At 39.0% G+C, this 26,657-nt stretch overlaps 1 protein-coding gene across 1 annotated transcript in view; it reads left to right on the forward strand.

Annotated features, from left to right (window-relative positions):
* Positions 1 to 26,657, forward strand: part of cspg4 (chondroitin sulfate proteoglycan 4) — a 133,618-nt gene that overhangs the window by 93,054 nt on the left and 13,907 nt on the right. Inside the window, exons 6-7 of the mRNA XM_041796001.1 lie at positions 5,254 to 5,430; positions 24,240 to 24,438. Coding sequence (XP_041651935.1) covers positions 5,254 to 5,430; positions 24,240 to 24,438 — 376 coding nt within the window. The remainder of the gene's footprint in view (positions 1 to 5,253; positions 5,431 to 24,239; positions 24,439 to 26,657) is intronic.

A 26,657-nucleotide genomic window follows, 5' to 3' on the forward strand; every position in this document is an offset into this window, starting at 1 on the left:
ACTATATCACATAATAAAACAGATGTCACATGGGCTGTGACAACTTATGGCAGGTCTGTGGTCATGCATTGCTGAGATCTCAGAATCTTTTATTGATATGGACTGTACACGGTGAAATTTCTTAATTCCTTGTAACTGCATGTTGAGGAACGTTGTTCATAAACAGTTGGACTATTTGCCCACACAGTCTTTCACAAAGTAGAGAATTTAGTGTAATTATTGACTCAGAAAATCTCCTTTTACATCTAATTACGGTACTATTGCCTGTTACAAATTAGCCTACTTGCCTACATAATCCCCCACAGTTCCCAGTCTTTTCTAAAACCTATCCCAACTTTTTTGGAATATGTTGCAACCATCAAATTTGGAAAGTTTGTCCATTTCCATAAAATAATAAAGTTTCAGTTGAAACATTATTTATTTGATGAATTACATTAGCATCCTTAGACCCAAGCTTTTGTTTGGGATGCATTTTTAGTTTCTCCCACTTATTTGGGATCAGTGGGATCTGATAAGTTTAAAAGCTCAGTCTTTTCTTTTTTGGGCAAGCATGAACAAAATGTCCTCTACAGGTTTGGAATTTTCCTTTCCAAAATCCATACAAATTCCCTTAAACTTCAAAGGAATTTCTGTAAAAATTCTTGAGTATATTTTAAAGTACTCCATAAGAAGGCCACAAAATGTTATGGAATATTCCTATAATGCTTCACTGGAACTTTTTTATAAAACCTAAAAATTCCAATAATATTTTCCAGAAAACCTTGTAAACCCCAAAATTTTCAATGAAATTCCCCCCTGAAATTTCTTATCAAATCCCTTAAAAAATGCAAAAAAAAATGCATTCCCCAAAATTCCATAAAACTAAGGGAAAACCTCCCAGGAACCTTTGCAAACAAATTCCTTGATATGTCTGTAAAATTTCTAAAAATTTTACAGGAAACCCCCATCCCAATTTCCCTATCAATTTTCAAAAAACATTTCAATGAATTTTAAAGAATTACCTGTCGATTTAAATTCCTGTGAAAAATTAGTTTAAATTTCCAATGATTATAAATACATTTCCCAGATTTCCATGAAAATACCTGAAAATTTCCAAATTTACCCAAATATCCCCCAAAAATTTCCAAATTACCATGAAAGTACCAAATAAATTTCAAATTAAATCCCCTAAAAAGAACTTCCAATAGAACAATCCAAAATATGCAAATATGTCACAGAAATATCCATAAAAATACTTTTAAAAATTCCAATAAAATTCCCCCAAATTTCCAGATTCCCTAAAATTTCCGAGAAATCCTTGAATTTCATTAAAATTTCACAACAAATTCTCCCAGCATTTCCAGTCAATCACTGAAAAACTTTAATGAGCATTCCTTACCAAAATCTTAAAAATTCCCTTTGTCGTAGGAAATCCAAAATGAACGGATATGTACATGCTGGGTCTCAGGAGGTTAAATGTAGGCTGAAAAAGACTTTCACATCTCTATATTCTGTTGTTGTTTTTTTCCACATTTTATACACAACCTCCCAACATTCTTGGAATTTGGGTTTGTCTTTTTTAGGCATCTTTTTTAGTACAGAATGTTTTAGGAACAAAAAGCACAAGCTCCTTTTGTTATATTTCTGGTTTCCCATAATCCAGTAGGCATTTATAAACTTGACATCAATCAAAAGTGAAAATGAAATAAACACTCAGCTACTATCAAACACTGACTAAAGCATGAGTCTTTACTCTCAAAACCACAGACTGTTTATTGTCCCGGCCAGCAGACCATCCATCTCCCTGACTTTCCCCGATCGGTAATGATGATGGGGGTTGTTACTCCAGAAGGATGCCAGTCATATGGGATCCATTTGGCACTTCCTGCTCCCTGAGCCACGTCCTCTCATCACAGCAGCTTACTGGATTATGACTAAACAAAGTCCCAACTGTCCTCTCTGCAGAGAACGACCCTGAAACTCTGTAAATTTGTCAAAAAGTACCAGAGGAAAAAGTTAGATAGGCAGATGATTTGATCCAGATATGAGTACCTCGGTGTGAAACAAGAGCAGAGGATGCTGGGTGCTGAGATTCCTCTTCTGTTTGCAGAGAGTCAACAGAGTTTGCTGCAGGTGCTGTTTTCCATCTAGCTTAGTTGACACACAACATGACTTATTCCTTTGTGCATCTGGTTTCCCTCAAGGTTTAATCCCACACAGGGGATTCTCCATGTTCAAGTGCTGCTCCAAGACTTTAAGACCTGATTATAACCCCTGTGTTAAAGCTTTTTATACATTGTTATCTGTTTAAATAAAGAAGGCAGAGTGTGTGAAAGGGTTGGGTATCCCAAGATAAGTCGTACCATATCATACCATCTTCAGAGATTTATGGCTTTTTAAGTTGGTAGACGAATTTTGTGGACAATGTGGGACAAAAGGGGCGGCAACAGCAAAGGCATTCTTGCTTTCAAGTCCGCCATGTGCTACTCCCACACTTGAAGAATTATAGCCCTCTTCTAGAAACTTAACTCACAATACAGAGCAATATGGTATCATACGATGTGATACAATGCAATACCATACAATATGTTACAGTTAAAGACTATAAAATCCAAAACACAGTTTTATACTATGATCTCATACCATGCAATGTCATACATGGCCTGTGATGACATTTATATCACAAAAAAACAACAATTCTGCAGTTAATCAATAGATAGCAATACTTTAAGATTCATAGCACGTATTAATCTGAGTCACACGATACCATACCATACGATTCAAGACAATCTAACGTAATTTAAAATGCAATGATAAACAACACTTCTGCAGTGACTGTAGATAGTTTATCTTTTTAAAAGATGCTGTCTTTTTGCAAATTAAACAAGATTTCATTTTATTTTGTTTTTGCCACAGTTTATAAAGATGAGTGTACATCAAAAATGAAGTTATGAACATACTCAAAATAAATTTTTGTGGTTTGAAATGATCTTGTGCAACTTTTTTACAATCACAATTTTGAGGGATACAGCTATGACGTCTCTGTATTTAAGAAAGTATGTAAAAAACACTTTTCATTTTTCTTGTGTTTTTTTGCACTTTTGAGCAATTTAATTTGTTACTATGGACTCGTCACATACATATCATTAGAATTTGGGTTCTAAGGTTGTATTGATGTACAGCCAATTCAAATACTCAAACAAACAGCACTACAGCATATAAAGAGTTAAACATGTCGCTCTTCTCTGTATTCTAGTGGTAATCTTTACAAGACATTACACTAAAATGCAGCCAGCCTACCTTTGAATCATTGAAAAACTCCATCAGCTGTTTAGTGGCATAGACTCCTAATATTAGCTTCTGTTGCTGCTGTACAGTAATCCTCCTCAATCTTGGTCAGAGTTGTAGTGATAAAAAACTCCAAAACCTTGTACTAGGCCCCATTAGTTAAAAATATTCATCCAAAATTAAAAGCTGCCTTAAAATCTGCAAGAAAAATGCTAATTTAATGAAAATTAAACAGCAATGTTGGTTACATTTTGATGTGTTTAAAGAGGCTCAGATTTTGGCAATTCAAGCAGAATAAAATAGTTTATTATGAAGTGTTCAAAGTCACATGGCAGAATTGGAATTTTTGTTTCAAGAGATCTGAATAAATTTTGTCCTTTAAAGAAGAATTTTTTTTTTAATTAGTAATATAAAATAGATATAAAGCATCCGTTCTGTTGAAAACATATTGTCTCATTTTTCCACCCCAAATGCACCAATATTCCTATTAATATTACTAATATTATCAATAAAGAGTTTGATCATTAAGGGGCATTAGTTTGAGTACCATTATGAATTAAAATGTTATCCAATGTTTGTATTTTCATCAGTTTATTTCTAATTACTTTATGTAGGCTATTGATTGTATAAAATGAGCGTTTGTTCTTTGTACAATTTGGCTATTTTTTTAAGAGAGAAAATATGATGTGACTAAAAGTAAAGACTAAAATGTAAGGACTTTTTGGCAACTAAAACTGGACCAAACTGGGATGTGCTGATGGTTGAGTGGTTTAAGGCACACACCATGAACGTGGGTGGGCCAGGTTCCAATCCAGCCTGTGGCCTATTGCCGCATGTCTCTCCCCACTGTCATCCCTGTTTCCAAGTCTATCCACTGTCTTCCTCTATCTAATAAAGGCACAAAAAGGCCCAAAAATAAATTCAGGAAAAAAAAAATTATAAAAAATGGGCCAAAACGTTTGCAGAGTTTTCATCAACTCAAGTATGAAGGGTGAACAGGACTAAAATGTGACTGAAACTAAAACAGTTTTTGTCTTAAGACTGAATCTAAAATGGGCTGCCAAAATTAACACTGCATCAAGGCATTTCACGAACTCTCTACAAGAAGACTAAAAGATATTTTCCACTGTGTCAAACTGCTTTTTGGGCTGCACTCCTAAATCAATGCAACAAAATGATGTGTAAAAACATTCTGATAATTGTATAAAATCCAAGCATTTAGTAGAGCATTGTTATAGCTTGATATCCACATTATTCATGATAATATGAGATAATTCTGTGGTCAACAGAACCTTCCAAGATCAAATATGTATTAGTCCCTCCCACTTTTGAAAACCCTTGGCCTGTGAAGATCAAACAAATTAGAAATTTGACTGAACTGATTTTTTGCCTTTATCACATCCATGTCATATACTTCAAACAAAGATGGTATTGGATTAAAGGGGATTTAAATGGGACCTCTAGAGATTTACTGCTTTCATAAAGTTGGTGGACTAAAAAGAGTCAGACTTTTAAAACGCGTTGGGACAGTGGAGGCAGCAGAGGAAGAGGCATTCTTGTTTTTTAGTCCTTAGTGTGGGTCAAGGTCCAAACCGACAGCATCTTTTTTAGAGACACTTTAACAGTCTTTAGAGGATTCAAACTGCACTTTGTAATGCAGACTGTTTGTTATTAATTAGTAGTCTCAAAAACAAAGCTTGGATAACAGAGCAAGAGTCAACATTATGCAGCTGTTTTCACAGGCTGAGTAGCACCCAGAGTAATTGGCAAAATAACACTAAAAGCAAAAATCTGTGAATAAAATAAAGAAATTAGAATCTTGACTAAAGACTCTGTTTTTGGATAATAGTGTTATGGGAGATGTCGTCACACTGTATATTTTGTTCCAGCCTTTGGTCTCACCCTGCCTCTGCCCATATCATGTTTTCTACCACTCATGTCTGATTCTGAACTGAGTGACAACTAGATCCTTTCTGTCTCCTTCAGGTGAAACTTGGGCACATCTACTACATGCATGACAGCACCGAGAGCACCGAGGACAGCTTTACACTCTCTGCCTCCATTTATGAGATCGAGCGGCGGAGCCTCCCCGTCACCATCTCAGTGACTGTCATACCAGTCAACGATGAGCCACCCAGACTGACACGCAACACGGGACTGGAGGTAATGTATCTCTCTTTAAGTGTGCCTTTGCTCTGACTTTCTTCCCATATGCTCTCAATGGAAAGAAACAAAAGTTAGCTATGAGACGCTCTTTTAGGCCTGTGAAAAACTTTGTTTTTGTTGTCTTATTTCTTCTGTTGAGTCAAACTCAGCTGTTTTTGTCACAGGAAAATAACTTATTATTGAAATAAGGAAATGAGTTGTTTTATCATAAAAAGATGGAGCTATGGACAGAATAATTTGCTTCCCTGCAGTTTTCTATCAGTACCGTTTGAAGCAGCTTTTTGCAATTATTTACTTTCTCTCCTGCAGTTTGAAGAAGTTTTTCAACTTGTGCATATTGCTGACAGGCTGAAGGCATTACTGCAAGCTTGCCCATAAGAAAAAGGGGAAGTTCTGCTGGGGCCCAGTCCTTTAGAGGGGCAAAAAAATATGGGACATCCTACTTTGAAGCAATAATAAGCAAATGTAATTCTTAACCCAAATGGTCACCATTGGTTAGAGCAGCAAAACTGTTTTTATTTACTCTTGCTTGAGTAAAAATGTTATTTAAATCAATCGTATCTGTCGTATCTGCGTTTCATCCACAGGAAACAGCGTTTTGGTTGGCTGTAAACGATACTTTTTGAAAACGGGTGCCAGAATGCATTAATCCGTAAACGGCTGCCGTTTCGTCTCCATGTGGACAGCCAACTGCATCTTTCTTGAAACAATTACGTCACACATAGCCTAGCTCTCTTACGACACCTGTGCAGATCCAACCAAAACAACATGGCTGAATACAGGGTTGCTGCAGAAGCTACTGAGCTTGTTATGGCTTTTACAGCAAAATCTGAAGCTCCTTTACCACCACCATGAAACGCATAAACCATATGTTCTTAAATCCAACACAAAGAACGACCAGAAGGGCACCTAAAAGAAAGTTTGTGTCAGTTTTCTGCATAGACTGTAGAGATCTTCTTCTCTCCTTTGGTCCATTTCCATGGCAGCAATACAGCGCCACTTACAGGCTTCGCATACACACTACAGCGTTTTCAGTCATTTCAGTGGTTCTGTGTTTACTTGGATAATTCCTGAAAAGACCCTGTCTTTGCAGAAAACTTTTTCAAAACGGCAATATATCGTTTTCGTTTCCATGTGGACGGGGCCTTAGTCTGTCACAATAAAAGCATCCAATGCTAATCATCTTTGAAGCCTTTTATTTCAGTAAGCAATGTCAGGGAATGGAGTCTTTTAGCAGCAATTTAAAAACAAAGATGTCTCATAAACTGGAGATGGATTTAGCCTTACTCAGAAAATGACATATTAGGAATACCCAAGGTGTCAATGCAGGATGAGAAAATGAAACAGAGACTTTCTAGCTCTAAATTACATCTGTCATGACATACATTTAATTGTTTCTCTGCTGGCTTAAAAAGAGTTGCATCATAGCAACATAGCAGACAAATGATTCCTCCAGTCAGGTTCTGGCATTGTTTATAATTTGAGAGTATCGTATTTCTCGTGACTGAGCGTGGCTTTAGCACATTCAACAGACTTGCCAACAACATCCTAGGGCCAATATTACTGCCTCATTTTTCATGATTGTGAAGCTTTTTTATACGCTCTGAAATGTTTTTTCATGACTGAAATTTGGCCTGGTGGCTCATAACACAAAGGCCTGTCATAAAACAAATGTAAAATACTGATTTTTTTTTTAATCACCCTAGTGGGCCTTTAAATTGGGATGGGACTTTTTTGCTAAAGTTAATTTAGTGGGCTGACCCAATGGTCTTTGGCCAGTAATGTTTAAGATAGTCTGGCTGCAGACCGTAGATCTCAATTGCCCCTCCCCTTGCAGACCACTACTGTGAGACACGGCCTCTGTCAGATCAGAAATACATGCTAAAACTTATGAAATTGCTAAAACTTATAGAAACGGATAAAACTTTGGCTTTGTTTAGGTCTGGGTGAAGGTAGGGGTAAATGAAACCAAAAGGTAAAAGTCATAAAACATGCCCTGCAAAACCCACTAATAAAACATTTTAAAAAGTAAGGTTAACAGTCTGCTAGCAGAAAGAAAACTTGGCACTATAAAATCACGCTAACATTGCTAAAATGTTAAGGCTAGAGCTAACAAAGCTATGTTAGCTACTTAAGCTAAATAGGTAACATAGTTATGTAGCTAATAAAGCCAAGCTTAAGCTAACAAAGCTATGTTAGCTACATAAGCTTATACTGCATTTGCTAAAGCTAGACCCATTTTAGAAGTAGGAATGCAAATGGTGGCTAGCTTTAGCTTTGGCTAACATAGTAACGTTAACTGTATGTCTCTACTTAACTTGGACATATCTAGTAGTGGGGTTAAGGGAAGGAGTTACGTGTCAGGTAACAGAACGTGCAGCCAATGGCAGAGAATAATCATCACAAATAGGCAGCACTAAACATGTATGAGCTACAGTAGCATAACCACAGGCTCAAGTGTCCATCTTTTAAAAGTATTTGAGGTACGGTTGAAAACAAAAAACCTATTAGAACAGATGAATCACTCTGAATCAATGGAGACATTTCAGTGCAAATATTCTACATATTGAACCTTTAAACTTTTAATGCTTTGCTTTGATACAGTTTGATTTTCTGACAAGACGGTCTCTGAATCAAGTTGTTTTTGGGTGCTTATATAAAGCAGGAGAAACCAACCAAATTGGAGCCTGAAGTTAGAAATCCTAAAGGTTTTAGTTAAAATCCTAGCTTGAAGAATTAATGAACTCTGAATGAACTCAGCAGTGATTTCTCACATCTATACTGGAAAGTTTGAGCTGCAGTCTGCTTTCATGAATCCTGTATGAACTGAGAATTAGATTCACTTCATGCAGTAAGTACAATAAATGCGGAGAATTTTTACTTGGACACAGAGGGATGCTGACCTCTCAGGCGATGACGCATGCTGAATCAGTACAGCAGTGGCCTCCACAGCACTTTTGTTAAAACAAAGAGCCATAAAATAGAAGTGAATTAGCATATTCTTAGCCTGACTGCTCACAAAATGTGAATCATGTGCGCTACATAAGCATGGGCAGTGATTCACTACTGTATTCGCTCAGTGCAGTGCCAAGCAGAATTTCAGGTATACTGTAACTCTGTGCATTTTAATAAGACCTCAAATTTGCTGATATTTCACTTTAGTCTAGAAGAGGGAATAAGGGGACATGGGATTATTATCACAGGGCTTACACTTATCCCTCATATTTCATCTTGCTGTACATATAAAACCTCAGCAGAAACAGTCAATTTACATGTAATGATGACATCAAAAAATTCTGCATTTTCTAAGCAATATGTATGACACTGTAACTGACCCTTTGTCAAGCCCCACCCTCCTTGGTTAGTTTTAATAGGTTGGACAAAATCTCCTGTTGTCAGACTTCTTCTCATTCAAAACAACTCCACTAATTAACTTTTAATTACATTTAAATGATTTAATTCTTTTAGAAAATTGACTTCATTTAAAGAATAAACGCAGTGGCAGAGGGGTGTCTGGGGATGACTTAAAATCCATATTTACTTTATGGTAGGGATGTAACGGTATAAAAATCTCATGGTCTAGTAATACCTGAGGAACAACTCCACAGCACAGTATTTAACCCTTAGAGCTCCATTGTGAACTTTTGTGTTTCACTTGGAATTTTTGTCTGTAAAATCTTGTTAAACATCATAAATCAACCATAAATCGTAGCCACTTCCTCTGAAAGCCCGTTCTAATGATGCTATCCACGCTTTCGTAGCTCTTACAGTGTGTTTTCTAGCAAGCGTGAAACTTGGCTGACTTTCCAGGATCTTCAAAGATAAAATCCCCACCAGTTATTATGATATTGAACAGCTTTTTTATCCATTTATAATCCATTTTTTTATCGTCCTGCAGTTAGCAGCTAATGCTGTCACCATATTGTCTATTTGTATCCCAGAATGCATTGTGATGGGCTGTGACAACCAATGGCAGGCTGATCCGTCGTCACGACATGCTTTGCCAAACAGCTCATGTGCAGACACTCAGAAACTGTAGAAGAGAGTCTGAATGACTCATAATGGAGAGAAAGAGACACAGAGAGGCTGTAATTTATCCCTCAGTCACTGCAGACAGGAACTGCTTTGAATAATTAATCAAATTCCCAAAAGCACGAGGACTGCTTTTGTTAAAATGTGAATATTTTGAAGACTTTTTGCCACAGAATGATTATTTTTTAACGTTTTGTTCCAAAGAGGTGGGTGAACAAGTTTGTGCTAGAAACACCCTTGTCATTGTTGTTTACTGTGTTACACGTGAATATTTTTGACTTTTAATTTACATTTTGTTTCTCTTTTGTCTTTATAGTCCCATAACTTTTTTTTTTCTTTTTAATTCAAGTGACAGCGCACATAGTCTTAAAGTCTAACCCGTAACCTAACTCAGGTTGTCCTGAAAAAAGGGTGTTCAGAGCGTGACTGTGCACCACAGGGTTGATGTTATACAAGCTTTTAAAGACAATAAGTCCAGGCAAGACTCAATGATTAAAAATAGCTGAGGGCTCAGAGGGTTACAAGTCTTTTGGCCTGGCTGGAATCTACTCCTTGCATCTTTGCAAATCTTTTCGAGGTCTTTCCACCCTTGGCGATTGTCATGGATATCTATAAGCCTTGTTGCTACATGTAGCCTAGTTGCAATGGCGATGACCCCATGGTCTACTATAGTCCACTATTTACAGTATTCCAATATATGCAGCTCACCAAATTGTGGCTAAAGAGTAGGGAATGAGTGAGTGGTTTCGGACACGGCTAGTATTTTCAAATGTCACTACATTCATGTTACTAGCAGCATGCCAGTCTTTATTTGGCTGTGGTTGGTGACATCAAAAGAGAGGCGGGCACCTTCCTTCAACCAAGGCCCTCATTGGCTATCGTAGGCTCTGGAAAGAGTAAGGAAGACCCCAACTGGTCAAAGGAGGTGTCAATCTAAAGGTCAGAGGTCTGCAGCGATGTTGCGACATAGTGATGCTAATAATAGCCTGGAAAAATTACATTATTACAGCAAATACAGCAGGCTATTGAGAACAACAAACTACACAAAACCTGTCAATGAATGTTATGCATGTAATCCTGTTTCTAGACTACATATTTGACTGGATTTAGATTGTGAAGACTCTTTCTGATGCAGCAGGCATGGTGAGTCAAGTCACTTTTATTATGATTTGTTTGTTTGTAGTCTGACAGTTGCATTAATTGTGGCTGCTGTGGTGTTTTTATCCTGGAGCGGTTCACATTTTCAGAATTGTAAGAATCAGAGCTTTCAGGTGATGTATGGCATGTGTTATACTTATGAACAGTTATTTTGTAAATAACAGAATAGTCAAAAAAAACTGCTGACCTCATCTACTTTATATATGATGTGCACATGTGCTCATTTTAGCTTTGTGTGCTGCTGCCTGCTACATTTCCTACATTGTGAATTCAGCTCACTTTTTCCTGTTATAAAATAATTTCATCATCATAATTGTTTGTTGTCAAAAGAAAGGTGTTGATTCAATAGCACTTGATATAATTGGATCTACAGCAGGTTTCCAGCATGTTTTTTTCTCAAACTGATTTACGTCAGTCTTGAAAGAAAAGTTTGAAACAATCAATAAAGTAGATCCTACTGTTAGAGTAGCATGCAGGGAAAAAAAAGGCAGCAGTAATCAGCTCACAGAACTGGAAACCAACTGTGTCATTCAGCCCTCCCTGCTCTGCCTGCGGCTCCGCGTCTCCCTGGCAACCCGTATTTTTGGAAAACCAAGATGGTTGACGAGACCGCGGCTTTCTGGCAGAGTGAGGGCGGCATCCAGTCCCTGTGCCTCCTCTGCTGCGGCTGCAGAATGTAACATAATGATATGTGGATGTCTCCACGCACACTGAGCTGGGCCTGACCCAGCTGCACTGGGATTGATTTAAGGCAGGAAGTGTGCATGTGTGTAGTGACCTCTGCAGCAGATGATCAGACATGATGACTAACATGGCCTCGACGAGGCTCTGCTCTGCTCTGCTCTGCTCAAGCTCACTGCTGATCCCATTTACCCTGTTCCATAGGACACAGCTGGTCTCGATTAGTGTTTTTACTCTCAGTCTGACTGTCTGCTTCTCTTTGTTGTTCCTCTATATATTTGTCTCTCTATGTCATACCACTTTTTTGACAGTTTAGTAAGATTTGTGGTAAGATTTCCCAAACTTTGATGTGCATCCTGGTACCTGGAGATATTGATCCAGTTTTGAAGTCCCTGTTGAAACTAGCAGGGTAATTATATGTGGTGATAATGTTGCATTACAATCAGTTTTGTTTCTGATCATTCACATAAACCTTATGGACAAAAGTATTCAGCCGCCTGACCATTATACCAACAAGGACTGTGATGACGCAGTATTTAAATACATGTACTTTACAGTTTTTCTCAGTCGCTTTGGTACATTTCTCAAATCATCCTCAACATTTGCAAAACAGTAAGTGCATTTCTCAAACGATTCATACAAATAGCAAAACACCATGCAAAAGCCAGTCTCTTGCTCAAAACCCTTAGTTCATCTCTCAACAGTAAATATCTGTGTCAATAAGCATGTCAGTGCCATCAGAATGACAAGTCCTTGTGTCATTGTGTACAGATAAGACAGTCAGATCGCTTAGTCATGTTGTCAATATAACAGTGTACTCTGGAGGGATGTTCTGATGTAAACTATGGCTAAAGTTTTGATGACAGTTATTGTAAATTGTAAGTTACACCTTAGTGTATGTGGGAGGTTGATTGCAAGAGACTGGACAAGATTCACATTTCTGCTTTTACTGTTTGTACTGTAATTTGTTGACAATGTCATTGTGATACAGAAAGGAAAAGACAGCACTGCATAGCACAAAGAAAAAAAACAAAAAAACAAAAGTAGAAATGTGAACGTAGGACAATCTTCTGTACATGCAGTGCTGTAGGAATTACAGTGCAGTCTTCCTACACCTCCTGACGTTCCTGTCTGTTGGGCCACAAATTCTCATCCACATCACAACAAATATCTTCTCTTGCGATGCAGCGTGGAAAGAATCTTTTAGAGTGTCTTATCCAGCCTCTGCTGGTATCTGCTGTGATGTCATCACACGGTGCCTCCATGGCAGCCAAAAGGGTCATCCGTGTATGTGGCTGGCGATCATATACTTACTTTCCATCTCCATGCTGAGAAAATTCCTCAATCATCAAATTCTCCTCAATCAAATTCCTTGATTGTTGGTTGATCTAATGCTTCATTTCCCTTTGTTAGAGAAAGTCAAGATTCACCTGGGAGCAATTTACCAATTCAGGACAGATTTAGGAAAAAAGTCTTATGGAAATGTATAGAAATATGCTTGACATATTATGACAAGATGTTCAGCCATTTTGCATGTAAAGACTTATGCGATGAACTAATGCCTAAATGTTGTGGAGGGTGAGACTATTCAACAGAGACTCATTATAATACATTTTGATCAATATGACAGAAGCAATTGTTAATGTAGGAAACAGCAGAGAATTGTACAGAATCATTTGCATGGATGTACCAAAGCATTTGCAACTTGTTCAAAGAAATGAGAAACTGCTTTTCTGATGTGCACAAGTGACACAATGATGTGAAGATTGAACAAGTAGTTTTGACAATTTCAATTCTGATCTGAGAAATGTACCAAAGCAACTGAGAAAAACTGTAATATGGAGTTGGCCTCCTTTTGCATCTGTAACAGTCTCCACTCTTTTTGGAAGGCTCTCCACATGGTTTACATGCCAATTCATTCTGTAGAGCCTCTATGAGGTCAGGCACTGATGCTGAACCAGAAGGCCTGGCTTGCAATCTCTGTTTCAATTCATCCCAGTGGTGCTCCATTGGGTTGAAGACAGGGCTTTGTGAGCCGGTCAAGTTTTTCCACTCCAAGCTCATCAAACCATGTCTTTATAGTCCTTTCTTTGTGGGGCACTGTCATGTTGGAATAGAAAAGGGCCTTCCCCAAACTGTTGCCACAAAGTCGGAAGCATAGCATTGTCCAAAATGTCTTTTTGGTATGCTGAGGCATTAAGATTGGCCTTCACTGGAGATAAGGGGTCTAGCCCAGACTACGAAAAACAGCCCCATACCATTATCCCTCCTCCATTAATCTTCACAGTTAGCACAGCGCAGTCAGGCAGGTAACCTTCCGGTATTCGCCAAACCCAGACTCCTCAAAACATGTTTCCACTGCTCCACAGTCCAGTTTCAGTGTGCTTTACACCACTCCGTCCGACGCTTTGCATTGGATTTGGTGATGTGAGGCTTGCATGCAGCGGCTCAGGTGTTGAAACACGTTCCCTGAAGCTTCTGCTGTACAGTTTTTGTGCATACATTAATGCCAGTGGAAGGTCTGAACTCTTCAGCTACAGAATCAACAGAGCGTTGGTGACTTTTGTGTAGTCACTGAAGTTTACGTGGTCGTCTTCTTCGTGGCTGAGTTGCTGTTGTTCCAAAACGCTTCCACTTTCTTATCCTGTCACTTAAAGTTGATGTCAGAATATCCAGCAGGGATTAAGGTTCACAAATTGCTTATTGCAAGGGTGGCATCCATCACAGCAGTGGTTCCCAACCTTTTCTCCTTTGAGCCTCCCCTACTTTTATCTAAGAAAATCTGAGCCCCCCTAAGACTGACACAAAAAAATAGTGATACTTTGTGGCCAAAAATAACATAAATTTAGTTTAGTGTAAATCCAAACAAAGTAACCCTAAAGATAAATTCCTTTACCCCAAAACCATTTTAAGAATTACTTATAAGTGTTATTCCATGGTTTCTGTTACATGTGGAAATCAAATTGTAACAACCTCAGAGCAGACTCGTGCCCCCCCCGAGAGCTCTGGCACCCTCCTAAGGGGTTCCCAGACCTCAGGTTGGGAACCAAGACATCACAGCACCATGCTTGAAGTCACTGAGCTCTTCAGAACAACCCATTTAGTATCACAAATGTTGGAAAATGAAGACTGTCTGGAGATTAAATTATTTTTCTTCGCCATATAAAATAAGGACATTAGTTGCAATGCAACCTAGCTACAATGTAGTAGTCTGGTGATCTTTAAACATACTCAAAAAACACACATAAACATCGCCTGTGCAGTCTCTGGCACTATTATTTTGGGGCGCTGTGGGCTGTGAAGTTTGGGAACCTCTACTATTTGCACTCTATTGTCCTAATATTTTTAGCCTGGAAGTGTTTTTGTTACTAAATTTGTATTAATTAACACATTTTAACACATACTGTTATGCTGCAGGTTACGCTGGCACCTGTAGGAGGTCTTGGCACACTACAAAGCTTAGTAAACTGTAGAACTAGATGGATGGATGGATGGATGGATGGATGGATGGATGGATGGATGGATGGATGGATGGATAGATAGATAGATAGATAGATAGATAGATAGATAGATAGATAGATAGATAGATAGATAGATAGATAGATAGATAGATAGATAGATAGATAGATAGATAGATAGATAGATAGATAGAGAGACAAGACACTGCAGACAGGGACCTGTGATTTAAAACAGACCACCACTGTCTCCTTTATTCGTGGCTGTTTACCATGGTGTAGGTGCTCACAGTGATCTATAATCTCCAGGCTGTTGTTTTCCAATAGTTTGTGCACCTTCGCTTCCTCAGTCCCCAGCACTTAGCCAGAAACACATTCCTGTGTCCAAGATTTCAGTTTGGGATACAGCCTCAGACGTCTGGCATCCCTCAGAATCCCAAACACTCTGGAGATGGTGGTATCCTGTTGAGTCATCAGCAAACTAAGTCATTTGCCTTTGGCAGCTCCTTCATTACTGCCTCAAATGAAATATCAGCCATTGTGTCCTTCCAAATTAAATTTGCAGCCCATCCTCTTAGGTGCTAAATGCATTGATTGTTATATAAACCATCAATTTGAGAGCCCATTTTCAGATTACCTGCCCTAGATTGCCTGGTGTGATGGTGGAGTGTACAGTGGGCTGATGTGGCCATCTAGTGTCTGAAGCGGGTCGAAGCACAGTGAATGTAGTGACACTACTTTGAATGGGTGATGTGACCTGATTTGGATTATTGGCACACTTTTTTGGTATACAAGCTACTCTACAGCGTCAAAATCACAGACTTTCACTTTAATATTTCAGACAGTATTCCCCTGATCAAACCTCAGGTATTCTAGTGGAGAGATAGCTTTTAATCAGCACTTTTTGTGCAATGTTTATTAATCAGTTTCAGCTTGACTTTACATTTACTCCATTCATTTTTGGACACATAATGTCAAAACCATTATTCATATGATTGGTCCAAGGTTTAAGACAAGAGGTCTTAAATAATGTCATATGAACTAATCCAATGAAATCATTTATTTTGTAAATGTTTTTCAATAATCTCCCACAGTTAGCTCATTTATCCTCATGTAGCCAAGCACTGGTGTACCCCAGGATCTCATGATTTCAGGGATTTAAGTACAAAGATTTGGGAAATGGACTCAAGCTTGCATCGCACTTTTCTTGTCTGACATCTCAAAGTGCTTTTTACGCTACAGGTCACACTTGCAACTGTTTCAGGCTGAGTATGAGATTGCTGCATGCAGCTGCTGTGGAAAAGTATTTGCCCCCTTCCTGATTTCTTATCTTCATCATATCCATCACACTTAACTGTTTTACATCATCAAACAAATTTTAATATTAAACAAAAATAACCAGAGTGAATTCAATTGATAATTTCATTTATCAAAGGAAAAAAGCCATCCAAACCCACCATCATGAAGATCATAGATTAAATGTTATTTACCACACTTTTTGTGAAGCTGTGTTCAGTTTCACTAGCCACACCCAGGCCTGATTACTGCCAGACCCTTTGAATCAAGAAATCCTTTAAATAGAGTCTATCTGAGAAAGTGAAGCAGGCAGAAAGATCTCAAAAAGCAACACGTCATGACACCATGTAAAGAAATTCAAGAACAGATGAGGAACAAAGTCAGTGACAGCTGTTCGTCTGGAGAGGGTGACAAAGCCGTTTCTAAGGATTGGGACCAGCAAACTATGGTTAGAGCCATTATCCACAAATGGAGAAAACTTGGAACAACAGAGAACCTTCCCAGGAGTGGCCAGCCCACCAAAATTACTCCTAGAGTGAATCAATGACATATCCAGGAGGTCACAAAAGGACCCAGAACTACATCCGAAGACCTTCAGACCTCACCTGACTCTGTTAAGGTCAGTGTTTGTGATTCAACAATAAGAAAGAGACTGGGCAAAATGGTGTCCAAGGGAGAGTTCCAAGGTCAAAACCACTGCTGGGCAAAAAGAACACAAAGGCTCATCTCACATTTGACTAAAAATATCCTGATGATCCCCAACACTTATTCTGTGGACTGACTGACTGAGGTGTGTGTCCCGTTATATCTAGTGTAAAACTAACACAGCATTTCATCAAAAGAACATCATACTAACACTCAGTGGCAGTGTGATGGACTGAAGCTTTGCTACTTCAGGACTTGAACGGCTTGTCATAATTGATGGAACCATGTATTCTACAGTCTACCAGAAAATCCTGAAGGAGAATGTCCAACCATTAGTTGATGACCTCAAGCTCAAGAACACTTGGGTTATGTAGCAAGACAATGATCCGCAGCACACCAGCAAGTCCACCCCTGAAAAGCTTAAAAATTTTTTGGAATGACCTTGTCAAAGTCTGGAATAAGTCTGGTTGAGATGCTGTGGCACGACCTGAAACAGGTCGTTCATGCTGGAAAACCCTCCAGTGTGGCTGAATTGAAACGATTCTGCAAAGAGCTGACCAAAATTCCTCCACAGTAATGTGAAAGTCTCATTGCCAGTTGTGGCAAATGCTCGTTGCAGTTGTTGCCGCCAAGGGTGGAACAACTAGTTTTAGGTTTTGGGGCAACTACTTTTTAACATAGGTCCAGATAGGTGTGGATTTTTCCCCCTTTATGAATGAACTCATTATTTATGAACTTTGTTTTGTATTTACTCCAGAATAAATCAGGAGAGGGCAAGTACTTTCTCACAGCACTATAAATGAAGTTTTGAGCAGCCTATAATGAAACATACAGCTGGCTTTTATACATTAAGACAAACCAAATCAAACAGATGGATAGAGTATTTTTAGGGATTGGCCTCAAAATCTGTCACTTGTTGTCACAAGATTCCCAAATCCTCCTTGAAAACAGATGTTTGACAGCATCAGCTTTGTTAGCAGTGTAAACTAAAGTGAGATGTTTTCTTGGATTCTGCAAACAACAGTCCTCCTCTAATGCTCAGAATCTGGCCAGGTGGGTGGTGCTATTATCAGCTAAGTCATCTCTGCATAATGTCCAGAAGGGCTAAGAGCCTCTTATTCAGTGATAAAAGGAGGGATAAAACAGAGAGGAGGGAAAGCAGAGAGCATCTGCCTCATCCCCGGTGCATGCATGGGGGATAGTGGGTGTTCTGCCTTCAGGCAAGCAAATACACTTTCACCGCTCCTAGCAGAGTCCATATTTGGCTCCAATTTTTGGGCTTAGCCGGCACATCTAAAAAAGGGATGTGCTCTTGGACAAACTATCTTTCTGCAGGCCTGAGATGTAAACGGCTCAGACGAGGGGAAGATTCCCCAAGGCCTGATATCAGGGCTTCTCTTATGGTGTTTCCTGATATGATGCAGTTGTCTGCTCTACCTATCGGTGGCTTTAGGTGATGCAGAAAAATCATTTCCAGTGGGATGATGTGACATTCTTCCTGTGAAGGTGACATGCCACCTGCTGAGCTCATCCAGACAGGTTACCCCCATTCTGTCACTCAGCAATCTGACATATGAAAGAAAAGATAATCCTTCAGACAGAAGGAGTCCCAGTCTGAGTCCCTCATGGCTAGATGATCACCTGACCCAGTCACTATGTGGTAAACAGTCTCTGCAGGTGTCTCGTGTGTACAAGTCCTGGTGGGACCACAGGGTAGGCTACTGACTTCAACTGGAAATTCCTACTTCACAAATTCCAGCATAGCTCTGAAGATTAAGGGGGCTATATGGCTGTATTAGGTGTGCTGCAGGTTGACGTTCCACGTATTTTATATTTTTTTATAATTCTACAGTAAACAGATGAGAATCCCAGACAATTGAATTTTCCTCCAGGGATAAATAAAGTTCTTGCATTGTATTGTATTGTATTGTATAATCTAAAAATTAACCATATTATGACTTCCAAAGATGGCGCTCCATGTGAGCTGATAGACGGCTATATTCAGTAGGAAACAGCTAAAAGTGGAATCCTGAAAACAGTCATTTGAATTAAGAGAAAACAACGCTTAATAAGACTCCTAACAGTTCCAGTTTTTAACTAAATTTCTAAATGTATTTGACCCAAAACCATCAGTAAAAAAAAGACTCTTCCATCATTTTTCTGCAGCAAATCAGGCCAGATCAAGGCTTTTTTTGACCGAGTTGCTGGACTGTTGCACTGGCGTATGTCGGTGTTACATGAAGTTTGTGTGCACACACATAGCTGGATAGCACCAATTAATCTTTTAATCTCTACTAAGCAATGCACTGATTGTGAAAATCAGGGCCAATGCTGACATTGATGTATTTTTCATTAACTGTTTTTTGTGATTTTTAACTCCCTCTTTGAGGCCAGGGAACAAAATAATTTTGAATGCTGAACAACAGTATACTGAAATTCAAGCCTTTATCACACCATAGCAAACAAATTTAACCATAGAAATCCACAAAATAACTTTTTGATTTATCTCAACTCATAAAAAGTCATCTTCAAAAAAAAAATGCTGCAGTATAGCCTCTTTTGCTGGAAATAAATTACAAACTCCTTTTCATAGCAACCTTGACATAAACTCTATTGTTATAAACAATTCTGTTAAACCATATATCTCATTTAAAGTACAGTGATACACAGTACTGTGCATTAATTTTGGGAAAGTGAGGACCAAAACGAGAGGCTGTTGTAAGACTTAGATGTGGTGAGTAAATCACCTGATAACCCTGGCCGTGCTCTGGACGTCCTTGCATATTACCAGGGGGCATGGAAAAATAATATGCTAAGTCTACACCTTTAGGGTGGTGTTTGGTGTGAATGTGGTGAGTGTTCATGGCCTAGGGCAGTGGTTCCCACACTTTTTCCTCAGGGCCCCCCTACTACTATCTAGGAAAAGCTAAGCCCCTCCCCCAGGACCCACTTGAAAAAATTAAACATCATTTTTAATTATTTTCACTGACAAATCCACACATAATAGACGTACATACACTTGTTCTTGGCAAAGATCTTTTTATAAACTATCTGTTATTCCGAGAGTCTATTAGAGCCACTCAAGAAACAGCAATAATAAAGAGGTTCTGATCATTTTCAAGAAAATAAGACACTTTTTAAACTATTGTGAGGTTTAAAAAGTTACATTTCTGAGAAGAAAAGGTAGATTTTTTACATTTTAAAGTAGTAAACCGTCTACGTGAACTAAAACTTTGAATTTTTGAGATTATAAAGCCATAAAGTCAAAAACCCAGTAATTGGTTTCAATTGGTCTCTTGTAAAATTTTGACATTTACACTGCTCTAAATTTATGATTTAAAAAACTTGATAAATTTAAGTTTCAGACGTCAAAATTTAAGACTTTTAAACTTGTAAATTTCAAGTTTTCTTGTAATTGTACAATTTTTAGACTCTGAAATTCAGAGTTTGCTGTCTTATAAATATACAGCTTTATAAAATCAAAATTCATTTTTTCCCCACAAATGTTGACATTTTTGCTCAGAAATGAATGGATTCTCCTTTTTTTTCATCTTTAGGTTGGCCCTTTATGTGCAATCATTCATTTTGTCTCTAATCATGATTCAAAATATATTGGTTCCCAGGTTGGGAACCAATGGCCTAGGGTACTGTCCAGGCCAGTAGTAGGGTTGCCCATGGTCCCTGGTTGTGCTCCGGATGTTCCAGGGGCCTGAAAAATGCTAGTGGTCTCCAGGCATATCACCTGGGATGAAGAAGAAATGTTGTTGAACTAGAGCTTGGCTGCATAGCAACAGATGTGTGACGACATGTGTCAGTCTTGACTCAGGCCGTCTTCTCTCCAGCCCAGGTTGTGGCATGTAGAGCCAGACCGCCTTCTATAATTGTCTGTTACAAAAACATGCACGTGGGGGAATTTGATAAGAAATCTTACTGGAAATTTGCTTTGAAAGTTTTTGGGAATTTGCCAGAAAATTTCACAGAAAATTTAATGAAAATGTCATGTATATAACGCTAGGCTTTTTCAGAAAAGTTTACTGAAACTTTAGGGTTAGGGTTGCACACCCCTGCTCATTATGCTGCTTTGCTATACATAGGTGCATTCTGGGAGAAACACCACTCAAGCCAAAGTGCCAGCTTTCATTTCCTATATGAGTGAGGTTCGCCTGCAGGCTGGCACATTGGTATTTTCACTGCAGATTCTAGGGTATTTTTAAAGCTTCTGATGCCAATGCCAGTACAAACAAACTATCAGCTTGACAAATACACTCAAGTTTGTTTAGGGTAGGTGTGAAAGCAGCCTAGGTGTCAACTCAAGACACAAAAACTACAGAACTTTTGCTAATTCATCTAAAAGTTTAAGGGTTCTGCAGTTAAAAACTGAGGCAGTGCATTCAGACAGTAAAGAGCCTCCTTTCACTGACCTCTGCTGTCACCATACATCACTGTAGAAATCAAATGTATAGCGGCAGAAATTGTGCCATAACCATGAAAAGCACTTCATTTCATTTCAAATTAAAGCCTGCTTGTCTGCGACGTCATCAGCGGGTATGAGAGTTATCGTTTGAGAGGAACAAAGACGTTATCTTGCAGCTCGGAGAGCACAAAGTGTGTGATGATGGATTAGGGCTTTGAAGTGTTGATGCTGTGAGTCCTCGTGATAGAGGTTTGACAGAGTGTCAAACTGAATGGGCTGTTGAGAGCAGTGAGCTGTAAAGCAACTAAATTATACACTTCACAACACATTTGTTATATTGAACTGGTCGAGATGGGTCTGAAATACCAGAAATGACAGAAATAAGAGAGATGCAATTTTCTTAGTTCAACAGCAGCTCCAAAACATGAAGAAGTATTACCCACTTAAGTACAGTGATATAGTACATTAAGGGGGGGAAAAGAGCAAATGATTTTTTGCCACAGCAGCTAATTGATGGTGGATGAAAGTGTCGGTCTATAATTTAGTCCACCAGTTTGCTCAAGAGTTGGATCAACAGTTTTTAACCATAGCTCAGCATACATCTGCAGCATGATAATGCTCTCTTGTGAATATGATTCATGATTCTGTATTCTTACTAACCCGGCACGCCAGATGGATTTGTTTTACACATCTATCTGGTAAACCTCCCATAGACAGCGTTTTGGAAAGGGCAGAGCCATTGAAAAAAACTTCAGAGGGTGACTGGATGATTACATCTTTACAGGCCTATCAGAGCAACAAAACGTGACGTCGTAGCTGCTACCGAGGAGTAAACTCCATCCAGAACTGAAAAACACGAACCATGACGACTGTAGACATGTCAGTACACGACTTTTGTAGTTTTTGAAAAGAAAACAACACAATGCTGTTCATTGTTCTTCTTTTAACGAAGAAATGTAGTCAAGTTCTGATAAAACTGACACTATAGGAGCATCCACACTGATCTCTTCAGCCATAATTGCACCGGCCTCTTCTCGCTGCTTGACTAAAGCACTGCCCCTCGACGCTGATTGGTCCTGTCACTTTCTAACCAGGCCCAAATGGCTAAGATGGGAGCTTTGCAAGATTGTAAGAAATACAGAAACGTGTGTATCCATCTGCTTTGCAAAGTTAGAATTCCTTATCAGAATTCCTTGGACAGCACCAGTTGTCCAAGACTGCTCAGTCTGAACTATTGTTAAAAGGAATGAACTCCAGGACAGCTGTCTCTAAATTCAGTCTTACAGCATCATGTTGTTGTGTCACAGTTAATATTTGCAATCAAAGCCTTTGCTGATGGCTGCTATAGTACATTAATATTGACTTAAAAGTGTCTATGTCTGTGTTTAGGTCACGTAGCCTGCAGCATGAACTACCACACTAAATTAAGAGTTAAGGAGCCCTATTACATACAATTAAACAAAACTCACTTAAGCGCCTAACACTGGTTATACCAGCTCCTTCATATGTGCAGCAGTAAATAGCAGGCCATTATTAAACTCCCATGGAAACTTGTGCGTATGTATAATGTAACATCCTACAGAAGGTTTGTATAGCAGAAGAGAACAGCACCAATGAGGTGCAATGTACATCTTAATAATAAACATCAGAGCTTCATTAAGCCTCAGTACAGTGGTTGATATCTTATTAAAAAACAGACAGCGAAGGTGTTGGATTTCTCACACTGTAAATGTTTCAATAGTGTGTCTCATTCAAGCTTCTGTCAACAATGAACGAGTGCTGTCACTACCATGGCATTGTCTATCAGAAATAATAAGGATTTAATCATTAAAAACTAAATAATCCTAATATTGTTTAACTAATAGTGTATTTTTCTGTGTTATACACTAAAATAGACCCACTGTCCTCATATGAGGATATAGCTACTGTTTTTTTTTTTAACTACTTGTATTTGGATATTATACTTATCAGGATCTTCTAATCCCAATTAAGTAAGAGATACCAAAAATGCATGACAAATGAAAGCTCTGATCTCAAGAAATTAAGAGACACTGAACTTCTCAAAAACACTACTTATGTTGCTTTAACTAGAAAACAATTCTCACCCTATGTGTTATACGTCTTTTATTCTTGTATTTTCCACTTTTCATGAACCTGTACTTCTAAGCTACTTATTGTCAGTGAGTGGCGTCTAAAGCTGCTTTATCCCCCAGTCATCCTCCCTCCTCTTCCTCCTGTCAAAGGAAGTATCTCCCTCCATCCTGAGTCTTAAGAAAGAGGAGAACGAGCGAGGTATCAGAATGGCTTTTGAAGATCAATACGTACCTCTTACTGCGGGGCACTCTCGGCTCACTCTCCCAACTGATTCCAGCGATTTAAGAATGCCTTTCTGGAGATCTGGCCCATTTCTTTCAATTAATGCTGCTTTCAGCCAGCCGACCATTAGAAGTCCATTAAAGCCCCTCAACCCGGGGAGAGTCATTCAGCCCAGGCTGCTGCGCTCCATCTTCTGATAACAGGAGCGTCTGGACTGCCACAGAGACATAATTAACCTTCTAAATTGTTACTTTGGAGGTGGATGTTTGCAGGATTTGTTTATTTCGTTTGTTCCACTTGGTCAGTTTGGCTCTTTTGGGTCCCTGTTTATCAGGATTTAGTCTGATCCTTTAAAGAACTTCAGGCATCAACACATTACCTTCTTAAAACATTTTTTTAGTCCGTATTATTTTCTTTAAATTATGCAATCTTTGGCTTAAGTTATACTCTATATACAAGCCTATAGTCAGGGTACGTTTGGAAGGTTTGAGAGAATGGATCTAACAATCAAAACATCTTAACTTAGCATGAGCCCTTATCTTGTTAAAAAGCACAATTTTTGTGATTCTCCTCTTATTAATGACTATGTTAAAAACTTGTGCATCTAACACAACATATTGTGAAGCTAAGCGTCAATATACATTCCAAAAAGTGGGGGGAGAATCTGCAAAAAGCTCCACTTTTTGAGATTAAAAAGACCCACTCCTTCCTCTTGACTGGCTTGGCTGATATAACATAACTCTGTATGAATAATCCATGCCATCTTTTCATCCCTTTCTGTCTGCCTGTCCATCTTTCATATTTCACAGGTCCTAGCCGGGGAGGAAGCTGATATCACCTCCAGCATGCTGAACACAGAAGACGCTGATACGCCTGTAGAAGAGGTGGTCTACCACGTCGAGGTTCCGACCAGTGGGAGGGTGGCGTTGAAAGAGGCGCCTGATGAGGATATCATGAACTTCACACAGGCTCAGGTCAACAAAGGAGAAGTCATTTTCATTCATGAGGGTGAGTGAAACACATTGAGTACTTTATTTAGTCAAAGAATATCTTTGGTTGTGTCCCAATTCAGGGGTAGCGTCCTTCAAAGGGCTAAGCTATTCACCCTTTTATAAATGTTATAAATTAATCATAGTCAACACAATTTGGCTAAACATGAAAGGTAATATAAGTGACTGCATAGATATTCATCCCCTTTAAAGTGACTGGCCTAATTCATCAGAGGTCCAGCCAATTGGTGCTAGTAGTCTCAAGTTTAGTGAAATGGGAATCACCTGAGTGCAGTGAATGTGTCTCAAGTGATTGTAGTATAAAGACACCTGTGTCTGGAAGGTCCAGTCACTGGTTAACCAGGATTCCTGGCTACCATTACACCTTGAAGCCAGAAAGAACTCTCCAAACAACTTAGGAAAAAGGTTATGTAGAGTTTAAGTCAGGGGAGGGATAGAAAAAGAAATCAGAGACACCAATAATCCCCAGAGTTCGGTTGAATCCATCATCAAGAAATGACAGGAATATGGCATATATGTTGATCCGTCTAGATCAGGCCATCCTCGCAAACTGAGCGACCGTGCAAGAAGGAAACTAGTGAGAGAGGCCACCAAGACAAGCTTCAGCAGCTGGAAGTCAAAGCTTTATGGGAGAGTGGCAGAGAGAAAGCCACTGTTGAGGAAAACTCATTAAATCTCCACTCGAGTTTGCCAAAAGACATGTGGGAGACTCAATGGTCATGTGGAAGAAAGTTCTTTGGTCTGATGAGACCAAAATTATCCTTTTGGCCATCAGAAAAAAAAACACTGTTTTGCAAACACCAAACACTGCACATCACCACAAACACACCACCCCCACTGTGAAGCACAGTGGCAGCAGCATCATGCTGTAGGAATGCTTTCTCAGCAGCCGGCCCTGGGAGGCTTGTAAGCGTAAAATGAATGCAGCAAAATAGAGGGAAATCCTGGAGGACAAACTATTCAGTCTGCAAAAGAAGAACTACTTGGGAGATCTATTTTCCAGAATGACAATGACTTGAAGCATACAGCAAAAGCTACACAGAAAAATTTCAGACAACAAGATGAATGTTTATGAGTGGCCAAGTTCAAGCCAAGACCTCAATCCAATAAAGAATTTGTGGATGGACTTGAAAAGGGAAGTTTGTGCTCGATCCCAACGCAACCCAATAGAGCTCATACAGTTTGTAAAGAATGGAGTAGAATTGCAGTGTTCAGATGTGCGAGCCTGATTGAGATCTATCCACACAGATTCAGTGCTGTGATTGCAGCCAAAGGTGTCTCTACCAAATACTGATTTGAAGGGGGTAAATATTTCCAGGCTTAGTTTACATTGCATATTTTTATTTTATTGTCATTTCTTTGTTAAAATCTGTTTTCACTTTGACATTAGAGGCCTATGCAGATGTAAGGTGTGTGTTGAATTAGGATATATACAGTCATAGAAGACAAGAAAGCACTCTCTGTGTAAAGGATTAAAAAGTCTTTACTTCTATTGTCATGTAGACTTATGAGTACGCCATGCTTTAATGACTTTGTTAAAGGGATACTTCAACATTTTGGCAAATTCACCCATTGCCATAATTCCTTTAGTTGTCAGTGTAAGCTGTTTCTAGATCTGGGGGATCATCAAATACACAATCCAACAACTCCAAAACGCTCTCATGGACAAGTTGTGACCTGCACATTCGCCACGCTATGAAATAATCATGGAACATTACGAGACAGAGATGTTTTAAAGTTTAATGCAAAGCCAGAACCACACCAGACATGGCTGCTAACCTGTGTCACTCCGCCCAGGGGTTTACTCAAGAAACAGTTCAGAGTATTTGCTTCATGTGTCGTAATGTTACATAATTATACGTTATTATTTTATAGCGTGGTGAATGCACAGGTCACAACTAGTCCACGAGAGCGTTGTGGAGTTGTTGGATTGTGTATTTGATGAGTTTGATGAGGGAAAGCAAAAAATTTCGTCTGCTTACATAGCGTTAGCTGTGCAGCTGGTTTAACGGTCCCCCCAGATCTAGAAACAGCTTGCACTGACAACTAAAGGAAACAAACCTACTACTAAGACTACAGGAGTTATGGCAATGGGCGAATTTGCCAAAATGTTTAAGTATCCCTTTAAGGCATTTGTCCAAAAAGAGATAGCCTTCGAGGTTTTCTTGAGTTTAATTTTGAAAATGTTGCTGCCACAGATCAACAGCCTTCTTTAAG

The sequence above is a fragment of the Cheilinus undulatus genome, linkage group 9 (assembly GCF_018320785.1).
Source record: "Cheilinus undulatus linkage group 9, ASM1832078v1, whole genome shotgun sequence".
Classification (NCBI taxonomy): domain Eukaryota; kingdom Metazoa; phylum Chordata; class Actinopteri; order Labriformes; family Labridae; genus Cheilinus; species Cheilinus undulatus.